Raw genomic sequence first — 14,820 nt, 5'->3', positions numbered from 1 at the left:
ATAATTCTAGAATCTTCCTTCCTTTTCTTGTTTTAATCAGATGGAATAATGCAAAAATTAATTTCAAAGTTAAGGGAACAATATTTTTACATTAAAAAAAAGTCCTTTAGGATGAGTAGCTGGGAGAAGTGACATTGATTTTTGCAAAGGCAAATTCTTCGCCAAAACAAGCTAATATGCATCATCAGTTACAACTCAAGTGTGTGTTCAATTAGTTTCATGCTGCTTCTTTTAAGGCTCCAGACACAAGAGTGTCAAAAGGAATATTCTGTATTTATTCAGATTTACAGAATAGCAAGTTATTTCAGAACTCCCTGGGCCATAAAGGAAAAAAGCTGATTGCTTTCTCTTCTTTTTAAGTATCATAGAGTACTCAGAATTCAGATATAGAAGGTGTTTCTTTATACCTATAAAGGAGTTCTGATAGAATGTCTAAATAAAATCAGCTTAAGTTACTTCCAAAACAACATCCCTGGCACTATGAATAGATTACAGAAAGAATGAAGTAGGGGAGAGACAACAGCAGAAGTCTCCAGCACAAATGAATGGTTAAACATAAATAAATGTGCTGCAAATAATTGCCACTCTGTACAATTACAAGAAATTCATATATCTTGTAAATGTTGGCTCATGGCCAACCTGTTGTCCACCAGGACACCCAGGTGCTTCTCTGCAGATCTCCCTTACAGCAGGCCAGCCCTTAACCTGTACTGATGCATAAGTTTATTCCTCCCCAGGTGCAAGACTCTACTCTTCCTTGTGTAAAACCTCATAAGGTTCCTCCATCCTCAACAAACACTCCAGACTTGCTGAATGAAAGTACAGCCTTCTGGTGTGTCAGCCACTCCTCCCAGCCTTGTATCATCAGCAAACCTGCTAAGAGTGCTTCTATTTCTTTTTTCAGGTCATTGATGAAGATGTTAAACAAGACTGGATCCAGTATCAACCCCTGCAGAACACTATCAATTACAGGCCTCCAACCTAGACTGTGTACCATTGATTACAATCCTCTGAGCTCTGCCATTCAGACAGTTCTCAATCCACCTCCCAGTCCACTCATCTATCCCACACTTCCAAAGATTACCTATGAGAATGTTATGGGGAGTCAAATGCCTTGCTGAAGTCAAGATACAACATCCACAACATCCCTGCATCTACCCAGTCAGTGATGACATCAAAGAAGGCCACTAGACCTGCCACGTGTAATTTCTGCTTGGTGAACTCATGTTGATGACTACTGATAACCTTGTTCTCTTCCATTTGTTTGGAGACGACATGCAGAATAAGTTGTTCCACCACCTTCCCAGAGATGGAGGTGAGGCTGACTGACCTGTAGTTTCCTCCTTTTTGGCCTTGTTGAGTGAAATTGGCTTTCCTCCAATCTTTATGCACCTCTCCCATTCTCCAACACCTTTTAAAGACAATAGAGTGCAGTTTGGCAATCACTTCTGCCAGCTCCCTTGGTACTTGTGGATGCATACCATTTGGGCTCATGGATTTGTATGCATCATTTGCCTAGACAATCTCTAATCAGATCCTCCTCCACCAAGGAGGACTCTTTTCCCAGACTTTCTCTCTTGCCTCGAATCTGGAATTCCCAAGAGGCAGTCTTAGCAGTGAAGACTGAAGCAAAGTTGCTCAGTAACTTCTTAGTGCCCTTTGTTTCCAAGGCACTCACTTCTTTTAGCAGCAGGCCCACATTTTCCCTAGTCTTCTCTTTGCTGTTGACATACTTAAAGATTTCTTGATGTCCTTGACCTCCCTCACTGGATCTAATTCCAAGTGGGCCTCAGAACTTCTTGTCACATCCCTGCAGGTCTTGACAATATTCCTGCCTCATCCATGTAAATCTGCTGCCACTTCTGCCTGATTTCTTACTCTTAGGGATACACCAATCTTGAGCTTGGAAGAAGTGGTGCTTGAATAACAGCCAATTATCTCAGGTCCTCTTAGCTTCCAATCCTCTAACTCATGGAATATGAGTTAGAGTAGGTCCTTGAAGAGGTCAAAGCTGGCTCTCCTGAAGTCCAGGGTTGAAATCATCTATTTTTCACCTTGTTTCTTCCATGTAAGATGCTGAACTCCACTATCTCCTGGTTGCCGCATTCAAGGCTGCCCCCAGCCTTCACAGTCCCAACCATTCCTTTATTTTACCGCAACATTATTTTTGCTCTTTCCATTCTGCCCTGCCTTCTGTCTCAGGACAAGTATAGCAACAAGAAGGTTATAAACAAACATGCTTGTGTGTCCTCACTCACTTTTTCCCTGATTCTTCCAGCATGTTGATTCCCCGTGTAACTCCAACTCTAAGCCAAGCCAATGCTAAAAATCGGAATAGCTTTACAAATTTAAGCTAACAGAACATTTCTCTTTGATTACAATTTTGTACCACAGACATACAAAAACTTTGATCAGTATTGTTATTCCACTTCATCATGCTTGAAGGCAAAATAACTGCACCAAAGTTAAATTTTGCAGTTATAACTATATTTCGCAACGGTTTGTGTTAGCTCTGCTGTGTCAGGCAGATACTGTACGTCAACAAGTCTTTTATTGACATAACAATACTGCCTGAAATGCTGTAGGCAGATGTACTGGCCTTACACTTGATTTTATGACTGGGTTTTATTTGCACAAATGCAAAAATAAATTTTTTATAGATACTATGATACAGCAGCCTAGACAAAATGAATTTATCCCTGTAAAATAAAATGGAAACTTGTCCTAGATAAATAGTGAGCTACCAAAAACAGTGGTGCAGTTTTGCCATGGATTGACAGACTATCTTCTAGTTATAACGCAGGCCTGGACTCTTGCAGATCTATTATTCTGTCTGTACTAAGAAGAAAGTAATATAGCCATTTTTCAAGGATGCTATCATTGTAAGTAACCAGTTTGCAGTGCTCTGAGTTCTGTAAAGAAAATACAAAACAATGCTATATTATTACCAGTTTTCCCCCTATTTTTGCTGAAATATTTTGTAGAGAATACAGCTTTGATGAAAACTCCATGACAGAAGACAAAGTGAAAGACAGTGAAAGACAAGGAAATGAACAAATCAAAGGGACTTGCTCATGGTCCCACGATATATCTAAACAAGAGAAATGGAAAATCCTTCACCCTTTTAATTCTCTCATCAACAGATGATCTTGCCTCTCCTCATCAATGTTCTCTCAAGTGCTACAAGCTCCTAATCCTAATGCAGTTCCACCAACATCAGATGATTTTTCTTTTTTTTTAATACTCAGCTGAGCAGCAGCTCTGAATAAGACATAACCCACAGTGACAAGAGAAAATGATATTTATTTTTTTATAAAAACATATTTATCCAAAAGGTGCTTGCTTGTAATGATCCCAATCTGCCCGATTATAACTATGGCCAGCCTATAATTAATAGCTTAAACTTAACTTTGAGTGGAAACCAATTCTTATTTAGGTCTGAGTTCTCAGAGAATATAATTAGCAAGGCAAATAAATAAATAAATAAATAAATGTCATCAGTAAGGTCACAGACAAGAAACAAGAATATAAATGATAAGCATTAGTTGTTTCTGTTCCAAACTCCTGCTCACTATGTTGGCTGAACTGCAAAGCAATAAGGTAACTGTAAATGTTACAGCATGGTAGAATGTAGATTGCATTAAAAATACATAGGAAAAAAAAGATGTATTAAAAAATCTCATACCTTCAAAAATAAAGTAAAAAGATGTATGTTTAGAAATAGAGCTTATTGCCATTCCTGGATGACAGCCATTGCTGGACTGCATTGCAGCTATCTCTTTACTAAGAACAGCCAGATCAATAAACAAAAGTCCAAAATTCTTATATACAGGCACATGCATTGTTCTAATAGGCACCTCAGGATGCCCAGGAGCTTCTGGTCTGCAGCTCCAAAGGCAAAAATAGTCTAAATGGAAGATTGATTCATTGCTTTCAGATGGCAAGGGCTTTTTTTTGACTTGCTGCTGGCATTGAGCTATTTGACAGTAGCTGCTTAATCACAATATAATTTACTTTTATTTAACATCTTTCATAAAGGGCATCGCAAAATCATTTTTAGGGGCATACATTCTAAAACTAAAGAGATATGGGAAACTAAAAGCAAGATTTAAAAGTAGATGTAGAAGATTTGGAACAAGGAATGACGAAGAGAAATATTCAGAAATAGCAAATGGCCCTCCAAGAAATGAAGATCAAGAACAGGAGAAGTGTAAAGGAGTAGAGACCACAGCCTCAGCTAGAAAACACAGAGACAGAAGGCAGAACTAAGCTATGAGTGCAAATAGTGGTAAAAAATGATAGGAAAGATTTTTACTCCTCTTTTCTTTCAAGGGCAGAGTTCTGCATCCAGATGCATTAACAGTGAACATGAGAAAAAAGTAAGTGTGTGAAATCAGCTGGGGAAGCTATTAACATTCACCTTACAGTGACAAAAGGGGCAGGGAGAAGGTGACAATGGATCCTGATAGCACTCTACAGATCCTGCAAGAAAACCTTGCAGGAAAAAGAAGTGTAGGAAGAGAAAGAAAGCCTGTGGTTTGAGGCAAGGCTAGGATTATCAGTAAACAAACAAATAAATAAAGCAGAAACCAGTGAGATTCCAAATCAGAGTTTCACATACTGCTCTATTAGTTATGGTCTTAACTGCAATCTATATACAAGTTTCTGACTTTTTAAATATTTGAGTACCAGACTGGATATGCTGTCTCCATAGTAAAGGAATAATGGATCATAACATTTTGCAGTGTCAAGTGTAACTGTCACCAGGACATGAGTATTTGTTCCCCATTCTACTGAAAGCTAAATGGATTCTGGAAGTAATCAAGTCTTTCCGGTGCTTCTGCAGGAGGCACAATGGGGTGCTCATTAATACAGTCCAATATAAAAGCAAATAAAAGCTTCTGACAGGTTACACAATGTCATCTGGCTCACTAAATCATTCTGGTCTAAGAACAATTCATCAAATTTATCATGTCACCATTTTGGCTTCACTTTTTTTTTTTTTTTTTTTTTTTAAGATTACAATAAAGCAGGAGCAGCAAAGTATTAATTCTCTATGCTATCTTATAATTTTGGGAATTTCTATTGGAATTAATCCCTAATGATTTCCATATATTCTTCTATGGAAGAACTCTGCACAAGTACACCAAATTGCTCTTTTAGCAACATAGTATGGAAAGCAATTTGCTCTAACAGATAGCCCAGGCATAGGAAAAAAATTAACCCTGAGGCATCTCCACAGGCTGTTAAGCTACCCGAGGGATGATTTTGGTTTAGGGTTTCAAATTTCAGATTCAGGACTCTGATGGGGAGGCAAAAGAAAGGAAGATGAATATATAGCACAGAGTAAAATTACAAGCTGCTGAGGCCAGAAGTGCAGCCTTGTCCTGCCTGCAAGACAGTGAAGGAGCAAAGGAAAAAAAGATGAGAACATTATTGACCTTGTTTCACTGCTAATGAGATGTGCATAGATTCTGCAAGTGCAGGAATTTAAACAGTCCACTATTGATGAGTTCTCCTCAACAGTGAAAATAAAACTATTTAGAACACGCTGTACACTATACTGAAACACTGAGCTCACTCTCAACACAAAGGCTCATTATTTCCATTTTCTTTGGAAATTAATATGAAATTAGAAGAGACATGGAAAAAAACAAAACAAACCAAAACAAAAAAACAACACATCAAAACCCCAGCAGCCTAGGCCCTCTCACGTAATGAGGAGATCTACGTATGGCCCGATTCCCTGCTCAGCGGTTATAACATTTCAGCTTTTCAGGAGGTGCTCTGCTATTCCAGTTCCTGCTTTGCAGAGATTTGAGCAAGTATAGAGTGGGCTTGGGAATGCCAATGTCTCCATCTTCAGTTGCAAACTATAACGGAATGGAAACATCTGAACACTTGCCCTGCTTACCTGTGTAAGCGCAGAAGTGTACAAACTGGTTATGTTGCGCTGTGTGTCATTTAATTGCTCTGACAACTACATTACTTTTATTACTCAAGCTGGCTTGCTCTGGGCTAGTTCAAGTAATCTTTATACTGAGAACAAGATTACTTCTAAAATATTCCCTTTATATTACAAAAATATATTATTTTATCTAGCACTTCATGTTTCCAGCAGATGAGCTGTGATTCTTGCAGTACCCGCTTAACATGTTACCACAGAATTGCCAGCTCTTCCCCTTCTGCTAAAAGTCACTATCCCAGTAGCACAGCTGACAGCAAAAGCCTGCACTTTAGCTACTTAAAACACAAAATCTGCTCACTTTTGTATTTTGGATTTAAGCTGTTAGAGAGCAAGAAACAACTAGCTGAGTCTAATAGTGTTTCTAGCCACCACAAAAGTTTACTTGAATAATTACGAATCAAAGCACTTACTTCCTAACTTGTAGTCCACAAACAGAAACATCTGTTTGTACGTATTTTGTTCTTCACTTTGCATTAGTGCTGTCTTCATTTGCCCCACTGGATATGGAGACAAATGTTCTGCTAAGCAGATGTGCTTAATACTGTTTGTTACCTTTTTGGTGATTTTCCCCCTTAAAGATATGCATGCTTCCTCATGCATCTCAGAGACACCAGAAATAAGAAGCATCCTTGTATTACAGATGAGAAAAACCAACAGGACGGAGGAATGATACAAAATATTCAAGGCTTGACAAAACTTCTGTAAAGAAGCCAGGATTTAAATCCTTGCACTGAACCACACAGTCATCTCTGTAGAACATAAGTACAGTGTGATCCAGGTGTTTAAGCAACTATACATGTTCAGAACATAATACTCTTAACTTTATGCCTGTGTTAACAAAGCACATAAGCAGAGTGTATTCCATGCATAGTTTATATTATGCAATACGTAATCAATACAACCTCTTAATTAGATACTTACTTTTGTAAGAATTCATCAGAGCCACAGACACTTAGAAGACATTCTTCATGGACTGGGTATTGATTTGTGCAATGGAGGATCTCCACAATTAAGTCATGAGTGATACATCCAGCTTAAAATAAAGATAGCAAGAAAAATTTATAGTAGCTTGCTAGAGAATTTTAGGCTGCATTCTTAAGTAAATGAGAATTTCTTTCTAATTGGTTACTATTGCTGGAGACTAGTTTCATCAAGAGGAATTAGAACAATCCACATCTGATTTTATTTATTTTGCTTTAAATATCTACGTCCATTTATAGGAAACTAACTGATTTCTAGGTAGCTGGAATGAAGTGCCTAGTGACTCCCCTCCCCCCCCCAAAAAAAAAGGAAGTGGTGAATAGTTAATCTTTTAAATCTGTAAATACTGAGCCATTTTCCTAATGAGCATTTCAGTACATTTCCTGTGTATGAACATGGCCTGATGCAAAAGTTGAGATTTTGTTACAGGGAGGCTCCAGAATTTTCTTGTCATTTTATCTGCATTTTATTAGTCATAATCAAGTCGCAAACTAATATAAAAGCTACAAGAAGAACTGATCAAAAACTGCAAACAGTTTCTGGTAGTCAAATTTCAAGTATGCCCATAGGTTCACTCTATAGGCATGCAGTGCATACTCCACCAGCACTGATGCTTCAAACTGGAGATACCATTCTTCAGCAGAAACCACTTCTGACTTTTCAGTGAAAAAATTTTGTATCGAGGTGGTTTCACAACAGAAGATAAAGTCTGAACTTCTTCCACAATTCCAAGGCAATCTCACTGTCTGCAATAGAAACTTAGAAAAGCCAAAGCAGATTTTCCTTTCTTTTTCATTCTTGGTATTTCCTTATCTCTTCAAAATAAATGGCTCCAGGAGCTTTTAATATAAGGTTCAAGGGAACTCTTCCATGTAAGAAATGGAAGGTACTCACGCTTAAATAAATTCCAAGAAATTGAATGTGTAATTCACATTTCTGTGTTGACTTTTTTACACTGCTCCAGATTCAGTCATCAGTTGCAAACTGTCTAATTAATCACTTTCCATTGAGTTTAATGGTTTTCTGAATCAACAAAGCAGCCAAGTCACACTGGCAAACCTGGCCCAGAATTTTGACCGGATTATTTTAAAACAAACCAAGGAATGCAGAATTGTTTCTTCAGGGAAGTTTAAGAGAACGTGATACTGAAAAATCATCAGAGAATTGCAAACATTTTAAGAGAAGCTAGTTGCAATTAAAAGAATTAAGGAAAAAAAAAGAAAAAAAAAAATGAAATAAAAGAGTTAATTACCATAGGTAATTTTTAAACAAAAATGTCACAGATTCAGAAGTTCCCCTTTGAAAGTTTTCATTTTATTCACAGTGCCAGTTTTCTTTTCCCACGATTACACTTGGATTACACAATTTCTATCAGTTTTACTGGTATTAAGTAATCAGCTCTTTGAAAACTTGCTATTTTCATCAGTTCCTCATAGGCACTTTGATATGTAAACTGCAAAGCTTTTTTTTTAATTTACCCACACCAGAGAAAGGAGGAAGGAACAGAATCTTGAATTAAGATCATAAGATGCATATTGTTCAAATCACTCTGGAAAGAAGACCTGAAACTTGCAACCATTCATTTGTACTCTGAGATCTATTTTTCTTTCCTTTCTTTGCCAGTTCTTTTAGGACTGAACAATTCTTTCTGCTCTTTATGTTAGATGGGAGAAAGCACTGTGCTCCAACCATTCTGTTCCAAACGGCCTAAGATCTTTAGTCTTACATATCATGGTATTCAGAAAATTCTAATTGAAGATGATTCAAAAATTTGCCAGGCTTTCCATTAACTGTGGAGATGCTCCAAATACAAGTAACCAAGCTTGTATAAATAAACGTGGAAGCCTTTGTTAAAGTATTTATTAAAAAAATACGTGTTTTAATACATGCTGACTGACATTCTATAGAGCTTTGGATTTTCAGCTTTCAACCTGTCAAACTAATATTCAGCCTTTTATGGTCAAATAATCTTTGCATACACAAAACACTATCACTTAATGAAGCAGCATGGAGGGGATTTATTCTTCATTTCTTTCTTTTATCCATATGTGGATTAAGATGCAAAAATTATTAGAGATGGAATCAAAGCTTCTCCTGTTCACCATGGGTACAGAATGCACTGTGGCAGTGGCAGCTTCCTGTAAACACTAGTAATCAGGTTGAGAGGAACCTCAGGAAGTCCATCTAATTTAGTCTCCTGCCTGAAGGAGAGCGAATACTGAATTCAGACCATCTTGCTCTGTGTTTTCTCCTGTCAGATCTTAAAAAAACTCCAAGGATGCAAACTCCATGACCTCTATGGGCAAACTGTTCCAATTTGCAATTATGATCCTTTTTCTTATATCCAGCTGGGATTTCTCCAGTATCATTTTATGAACATGGGTGCAGAGGTGTCTTAACAATCAAAGACTCTTTAAGTCTTCAGTTTAGCAGTAGAGTTAATGATGTGAAAAGTTCCATGACTGAATGGGGGCTACCTTTACATTTTAAATTAGCTTAAATTTCTTATGAATCAAAGCTTGAATGTTGGCCCCATTTAATACCACCAGAATTGGTCCTGATTATGATTAAAGAAAGTAGGAATCTACATATTAGCAAAGTTTCATATACTATGAGATTTTACTTTTATGGCAAATTCGTTGAATGAATATACTCAGAAGTCACGTAAGGCTTACTCTCTAATTATCTTTCCAGATAACAAATTTATTTTGTTATCATCTCAATGGAACAGAAATATATGGACACTTCAATCATTTACCATGTTGTGTAAGAAGCAGAGGAGATGGTGAAGAATCTGTCCAGATGCTGATTCTGTATCTTATTTTATCTAGAATGTGGTCTGGGAACTTTGTTGCAACACTCCAGATCTTCCCAGTGTTGGTCTTCAAATCACAAGCAGGATAGGCGTTTCTTATTCTGAAAAGAACATGATGAAATTGTGCTTTAAAAAGGATAAATAACAAAAAAGAAAAACAAAAATTCTACAAGATTCCAACAATAACAGTATTTAGAAAAGTGACAGGAATTAAATTTTGTGTAGAGAGGAAAATGTTTTTATACATTAGTGAAATAACTATATATCCCTTTACTTAATATGAAAACCTTCCGTAAAAATCTTCACAGAACTTCACAAGACCACTGCTGAGCCTAACCTCAGTGAATCCATAAGGAGTTTAAGCACAAACTCCAGTGTATGATGATGTGAATTTTAGCACAGTAGAAATGAGGGTGCTCAAATATGTGCATTAATATCAGAGTTTTAATATAAAGCTAACCAAGAACACGTGCACAGACAGCTGTGAATAGGACAGCTGGTCAAAATGAATACAGGAACATGCTTTCTATGCAAAATCTTAAGAAGTCTCTCTTTTCCCTCTGCTCTAGGATCCAATCTGAAATCCTCATTAATAAAATCCTGGGTATTTATGTAAATGTCTTTAAAGCGCAGGAAATGGTAGAGTCTGTGAGTCCTTCTGATCTTATATACTATTATCTATAAAATAAATTGCCCCTCCTCCTTTCAATTATCAAAGACTTGGAGAAACTAATTTCTCCAGAGGTGCCACCTCCTAATGAACACTAGTCACAGGTATTACGGTTGTCAGCTGAGATTAAACTTGCTTTTTAAGCAAATATACTTTGCAGCTGCAGGTAAGGGTACATATTGTACCAGCTGAAGCTTTACATTTCACTAATTGGCCTGAATATTTTAGTAGCTAAACTCAAACATCCTGTACTAAGCATCCCATGTTCTTTTTTGTTTGTTAGCTCAAGCAGCATTTTGTAATGACTGAGTTGGCAGCACTTTATACACTCTCTCATTACAGCATATTTTAAGCTAGGATTCTCTCACAGAAAGTTCTTCATTATGCCCCCTTGCCTTAGAGCTGCTGCACAATTCTCAACAGTATGAACTCTTCTTTTATACCATGTATTTCTATAGAATAAGAAAAACAACAAAAAAATAAAAATAAAAAGGAAGAAGACAAAGCCTAGGCTTCCAAAATTAATAATCCAGTGTAGCAGCCTATTTCTTATAATGAGAAGCCAGAGGCCATGGTGTTTCAGTGGGGTAAGAGGAAATGAAGCTTGACAATACTTTCAGTATGTAAGATAGATTTATACTCATAGTAAAAAGTCATTATATTACAGAAGCTGCTTTGGTGACCTGTGTATGTGATGTCAGTCTATTTCTTTTCTGAGAAATGTCCACATAAAGCTTTCCCCTAGCACTGAATTCCCTCTTGTTACCTGTTTGTCTAAGAGGGCCAAGGACTGAATAAGAGAGAAAACTTCGCTACTTATTCTCCAGCATCAAACTAATGGATTATGTAGACCTGCAGGGCATGCATCACCCTTTCAACTTGCTAGCAGGCATTTCAAAACAAAGTGAACCTCACCTCTTTCCCTACCTGCAGTTGGCCTATTTTTTAAGATAATATGGGATTGGAAAATTGCATTTTATGCCTTTTAGATAAAAACACATTCAGTTCCAGAAAGGGTTTACGGCTATGTATTGTCTTTAATTGATTAAGAGCTTCCTTTGGGCCTGAACTGGAGGGCAAAACATGTTCATCCCAGAATTCCAAAATACTTGGTCTTCCAAAGCATAACTGAAGTGCTATAGAAGTATTGTGTGAAATCCCATGCCACTTTCTATGCTGTAGGAAATTGACATTTACAAAAACAAATAATATTTACAGGGATTTGCTATTGCAAAACACGAGTATTTCTCTGTAGTGCCGAGCATATCTTTGAAGACAGAAGAAACTCAGTATTTGGCACCACTGAGCACTTGGCTTGTCAGCTTGGCATCTTCTGGAATCAAACAGACTTAAAGATGTATTCTGAAAGCATTTGTGGATGAATGTTCGCAATGGCTATGTCCATAATTGTAAAAGAAACCTGATAAATGGATTTGGAAAACTCTTTTAAAGTTCATACCTGTACAATGAAATGTTTCAATTATAGACTACTGTCTGTACAAATATTACCTAGAGGAAAATATGATGGGTTTCTACTTGAGCTACGTGCTGGAGTTGAAAGTTCTCACAACAGAGTTTGAATCACATATTTTGCTTCTGATTTATAGAACTGACAGCTATTGAGATTCTTTGGGGAATGGAAGTATGCTCATTTGCTAAGACAGAAAATATTAGTTATTTGTGAACTGATTAATATTTTTGGTCTTTTCTTTGCTGTGACATTTTCTCCTGAGAATGCTTTCTTGTGTGATAGAAGAAAGCAAAGACTATTCCTATTTTGCTATTAAAAGAATACTTGCTAGTGGTGCATGTTAAACAAGGTACTGCAGAACAGGAATGTCTTAATCCTATTCATCTTTTTAGCCTTAGAAATAAACTCATTTACTGAGAAAAAAAATAGAAAACAACTTCTATAACCAGAGTGCAAAGTTAAATGTAGAATGTTTGGACATAAAATCTAACACTTGAGAGGAAAGGCTGTCAGGCGGACACAGTCAAGAACAGGGTTCAAACTGAGGAACTGTGGAAAAAAAACATAACCTGAGATGTATGTCAGCTCCCCTATAGCAGGGGAGTGGGAACTAGATGATCTTAAAGGACCCTTTCAATCCAAACCATTCAATGCTTCCATGTGATCGAATACATTTTGAGGCCAACCACCCACTCTATGAACCTAAAATACATTCACCATTTATTTGAGAGCATCCACAGATACAATTTTTCTTTCTTTTAAGAGAAACGGGCTGGTTGCCCTTAAATACAATCAATTAATAAAAAAACTGACTTTTAAAAAGACATTACATTTTCCAGCTAATTTTCTGGGGAAAAAAACCCCAAACATGCATTTGTGCTAACAACTTGATAGTATTATCAGTGAATATCTACAAAGGAGAATGAAACTGCACAGATGGTCTAAAAAACATGCATTTCTTAGTGCTGCTGGTTTTAAACAATATCTTATTCTAATGAAGATTAAGTAAAAAAAAAAAAAGTGCTCTATCCCACTAAGACACACCATCAACTTGTATCTGCAAACAATAATTAAAAGTACTTTTGTGGCTTGCTAAATTCAACATTTCATCAATATATTCTGTTGTAGTCAGTTGGTTCCTCTGATACTTCTTTCTGCTTTGACCTGCTTTGAGCTGCACAGGCGTTAATATTGTTCAAATAAATGGAAGAAAATAAGACTTATTTCACACACTATAGACACTGAAGAGTTAAATGTACTCATCAGGGACAAACATGACAGATAAGCAAGAAAATATGTTTGGAATTAATATTTTTTATTATTATTATTTTAATCTTTAAACTAAAATTAGGCGTATTTCTGCATTTAACCAGATACTGAAATTGTGGCACTCTTCAGGAGTGCATGGATAACCCACACAATTAATATAAATAAGTGAGATGTCACTGCTAACTGAGTAATGATTTTTTATTACTTACTTCTCCACTGTATTGCAAAAAGAAACTGCATTTTCGTTACTCCCTTGATTTGCATTAACCAGCTGGATAGACCAACCTGTAACCTAAAAACACAGAAGTGAAAAGAAATGAAACAGATCTCAGTTATTTAAACAATATTTAGACATAAACAGAGGGAACATAACACTAAACTTGCATTTGGTTCCATGAGAACAAAGGTTGGCATCTTACCATCCCTACTCTGACTCAGCAGAGCTCCAAGAAAGCACAAATAACACCATTTTGAATGCACTCTTAATGGTCTCAGAGATAAAGTGGAAAGTCACAAGTCATCCACTGCTCAGGGTTTAATGATTTTTTTTTCCTTCTTGCAGAAAATAAATATTTCCAAAGCTTCAAAAAAATCACCTACTGTCAGAGCACAGATGAATATGTTAAAAAAAAAAAAAAAAGAGGGGGAAAAAAAAAAGAAGTTTATACTGAAGTGAATTTTAATTCTTATTTTCTCTTCTTTCTGCCCTTTAAAGATTGCTTCAAAATCCATAAGCCTTTCAGGTAGCTCCTCAAGAAAGATAACAGGAACCCAGTTTATCCAGTCTGAACATGAAAAATCACCAGATACTTTCTGTGAAGTTTGTCTAAGCTGCTATTTTGTATCAAAGCACTCACACCTCTATTTGGTGTAGCACTCACCAGTTAAAAATGCTACCTCCAGGAATGGTGTAATACTATTACACCCATAAGCCCATTTTACAATTGTACATACAGACATACGGACTCAACGCTGAATAAAGACACCAAATTTTAAATCCTTTCACAAGAAAAAGCAACCAAAGTGGAAATACTTGATAAAAAAATTATTTTATCATAGAATCATAGAATTGCTCAGGTTGGAAAAGACCTTGAAAATCATCAAGTCCAACCACAACCTAGCCAAACTACAGCTAAATCATGTCCCTGAGCACCACATCCAAACAGTTTTTAAACACATCCAGGGATGGTGACTCAACCATCTCCCTGGGGAGCCATTCCAGTGCTCATTTTAAGAATAACTTATTAGTAAATGACAGAAAATGAAATGAAATTATGTAAAGTTATATGATCCTTTTTTTTTTTTTTTTTTCCTTCTTCTTCTTCTTCTGGACAAAAGAAGTGCAATGTTCCTGAAGACTTGCTGGCTGGGAAATTTTAAATGCAGTTCAAAAGATAGGATTAGTATAAAATGAAATATGAGGGACCTGATAGAAGCTGATCAGTGAGGAAACCACAGTGGCAGTGGTTTGGAAGTTATACAAACCCTTAATAAATCCTACCAGTCTTGAGACTCACTGTATCTAATATTTTCATTAACCACAATAGTACAAGCATTAAAAGAATGTTAATGAAATTTAAAGATAATAAGAGGGCATCATTAATAGCAGGGGAAAAAATAAAAGAAATATCTGTAGGAAAAAACAA

The 14,820-nt window shown here is 36.5% G+C and overlaps 1 protein-coding gene across 2 annotated transcripts in view; it reads right to left on the bottom strand.

Annotated features, from left to right (window-relative positions):
- The window catches only part of PIK3C2G (phosphatidylinositol-4-phosphate 3-kinase catalytic subunit type 2 gamma), a 286,035-nt gene that overhangs the window by 179,615 nt on the left and 91,600 nt on the right, over positions 1 to 14,820 (bottom strand). For both annotated transcript variants that reach the window (XM_090145886.1, XM_090145891.1), the window contains exons 3-5: positions 13,384 to 13,466; positions 9,708 to 9,865; positions 6,890 to 7,001 (exon numbers count right to left, since the gene is read on the bottom strand). In XM_090145886.1, coding sequence (XP_090002012.1) covers positions 6,890 to 7,001; positions 9,708 to 9,865; positions 13,384 to 13,466 — 353 coding nt within the window. The remainder of the gene's footprint in view (positions 1 to 6,889; positions 7,002 to 9,707; positions 9,866 to 13,383; positions 13,467 to 14,820) is intronic.

Source organism: Phasianus colchicus, chromosome 1, assembly GCF_987193195.1.
Source record: "Phasianus colchicus chromosome 1, bPhaCol1.hap1.1, whole genome shotgun sequence".
Lineage (NCBI taxonomy): Eukaryota > Metazoa > Chordata > Aves > Galliformes > Phasianidae > Phasianus > Phasianus colchicus.
Note: the sequence above shows the minus strand (reverse complement) of the source record. Positions and strands in the feature narration are given on the sequence as shown.